At 48.5% G+C, this 1,888-nt stretch overlaps 1 protein-coding gene across 1 annotated transcript; it reads right to left on the reverse strand.

The window, feature by feature from the left end:
* Positions 1 to 229: 229 nt before the first annotated feature.
* LOC147979315 (uncharacterized) lies at positions 230 to 1,626 on the reverse strand. The gene is made up of 2 exons (XM_087515150.1): positions 1,495 to 1,626; positions 230 to 583 (listed from the first exon to the last, which is right to left on the reverse strand). The coding sequence occupies exons 1-2, from the start codon at positions 1,624 to 1,626 to the stop codon at positions 230 to 232; spliced, it is 486 nt and encodes a 161-aa protein (XP_087371276.1).
* Between the last annotated feature and the right edge of the window lie 262 nt (positions 1,627 to 1,888).

Genomic DNA, 1,888 nt, shown 5'->3' on the forward strand with positions numbered 1-1,888 from the left:
TGCTCTTGTACTTCTTACCCAAAGGATCTTTATATCCAATAGACCCAAAATATCCATTCGACTACTGGAAATTACTTTTACTGCTGAACTAATATCAAAGTAATTGCTACATCGCCACCAAAATCCACCATCTCTTAAGCTAAAGTAGACCGAGCTAACCCCTATATTAGCATATTACTAAGATACACAGAAGGCACTGTAGAATCATTTAGGACGTGAGCTTGTCAATCTAAATGTGGAGGGACACTAGCTTAGCCCCAACCAGTAGCTTGGGCGGAACTGTGAAGAAGGTCAGCTCCTGCACGGCGACATCACCGATATCCTTGCTGCTTGTCACCTCCATTTCCACCTTGATGGTGTCAGTCCTGCCTTTGGGCTCCCCCGGCAGGCCGTTTGCCCATAGCTTGGCCACGTAGTGCAGCAGTGGGGACGCCCCTGCTCTGATGCAGACGATCGACACGACGATAGGTGTGCCGATGTCGAGCACGCCGCCGACCAAGAAAAACGCGCGACCTTCCTCCTCCGCGAATAGCAAGAGCCGTGGCTCCGACAGTGGCACTTGTAGCTGGAGCGCCTTGCCGTACTAGATCCTCACTACTGTAGGATGGTCCAAATGCGACACTACGATCAGAAACCCTTCGACGAAACTGAGTGCGATGCCATTATTGCAAACAGTGGTGTAAAATAACCGTAAAAAATGTGCAAAACGTTTGCGATGGCGGAGCTATCAAACACGGTTCATATTTTAGTTGCGTGTGCAATGCAGGACATACAGTTCAGCTCAATATGAACTGTTTGCGATGAGGAGGAACAAAATAAACGGGAAGCCTGATGAAGGTGTGTGCGATATAGAGCATACGGTTCACTCAGACGAACTGTTTGTGATTAGGCCACACAAAAGAAACGGCCAGCCAGATCAAGGTGTGTGTGATACGCAGCAAACAGGTCCGTAATCAGAAATGTGTGCGAAGAACAATAATAACACAGACGATTGTTGCTAATAAGCTATGTGATTTTCTCTGTCTACAGTAGAATAACATGTATATATATAACTGAAATAAACATCCAATTACATAAGTGACTATACAGATCATTCGCACACACCTCAATAAACAATTGTTTGCTTTCTAAAGTAGGAGAAACGATCGTCTAGTCATCTACTTCTTGTGACGCTCCCGCCACTACTATGTGGCTCGATCCCTCGTCTGGGTCAGGAAGAATTCAATTCCTCATGTGAACGATCTGCCTGTACATCTCGTAGCTTGTGTACGTGTCCATGGCCGCGTACTTGACATGTTGTTCATCCAGTCTCTTATGCCACACACTGTGCTAGGCGTTCCTGTCCTTATTTCTCTCATTCTTCATCTTCATGTAGTAGGGGTCGATGATGGCCGAGGCGAGGTAAACCAGGGAGTTCAGTTTGTTTGTGTCGCTGCCCCAGACCTTTTAGTGGCTTTGGATGTTGACAAGATTCAGGCATTTCAAGTCCGAAACCTTGAGCGCTTTTAGATCATTGGTGGTGTCCATCATAGCGAAACTGTAGTCGGAGCTGTTGAGAAACATGGAGAAATGCTTGCAAGGCCTTGTGGCAAGGTGGTAGTGGTAGACGAGGACGCCATGTCGCATGCACAACTAGGAGACGACAACCTTCTGATCGTGCCCGGCACGACCGCTGGTGTACTCGTGGTCGAAGCCGACCACTCGGTACTTGTCCTCGGCAAGGAACCATTCCATAGTTTGGATGGAGCTCTCCACCGAGACCGGATCATTCGTGTAGACCACCGAGAGGGCCTTCCCCCTCATGTGGGTGTCCACTACGTGATGTGTGGTGAACTGCCGCCGTTGTCGTCGTCTGCCGCTGGGAGCGCCATTGGAATCGCTGGATGTC

This window comes from Triticum urartu, chromosome 3A (assembly GCF_056163025.1).
Source record: "Triticum urartu cultivar PI428250 chromosome 3A, HENAU_Tu73, whole genome shotgun sequence".
Lineage (NCBI taxonomy): Eukaryota > Viridiplantae > Streptophyta > Magnoliopsida > Poales > Poaceae > Triticum > Triticum urartu.

Coding starts and splice junctions, on each gene's coding strand:
- LOC147979315 (XM_087515150.1), bottom strand. CDS start 1,626: ATGCGACATGGCGTCCTCGTCTACCACTACCACCTTGCCACAAGGCCT. Junction 584..1,494: donor ATGATCTAAAAGCGCTCAAG/GTTTCGGACTTG, acceptor GTGAGGATCTAG/TACGGCAAGGCGCTCCAGCT.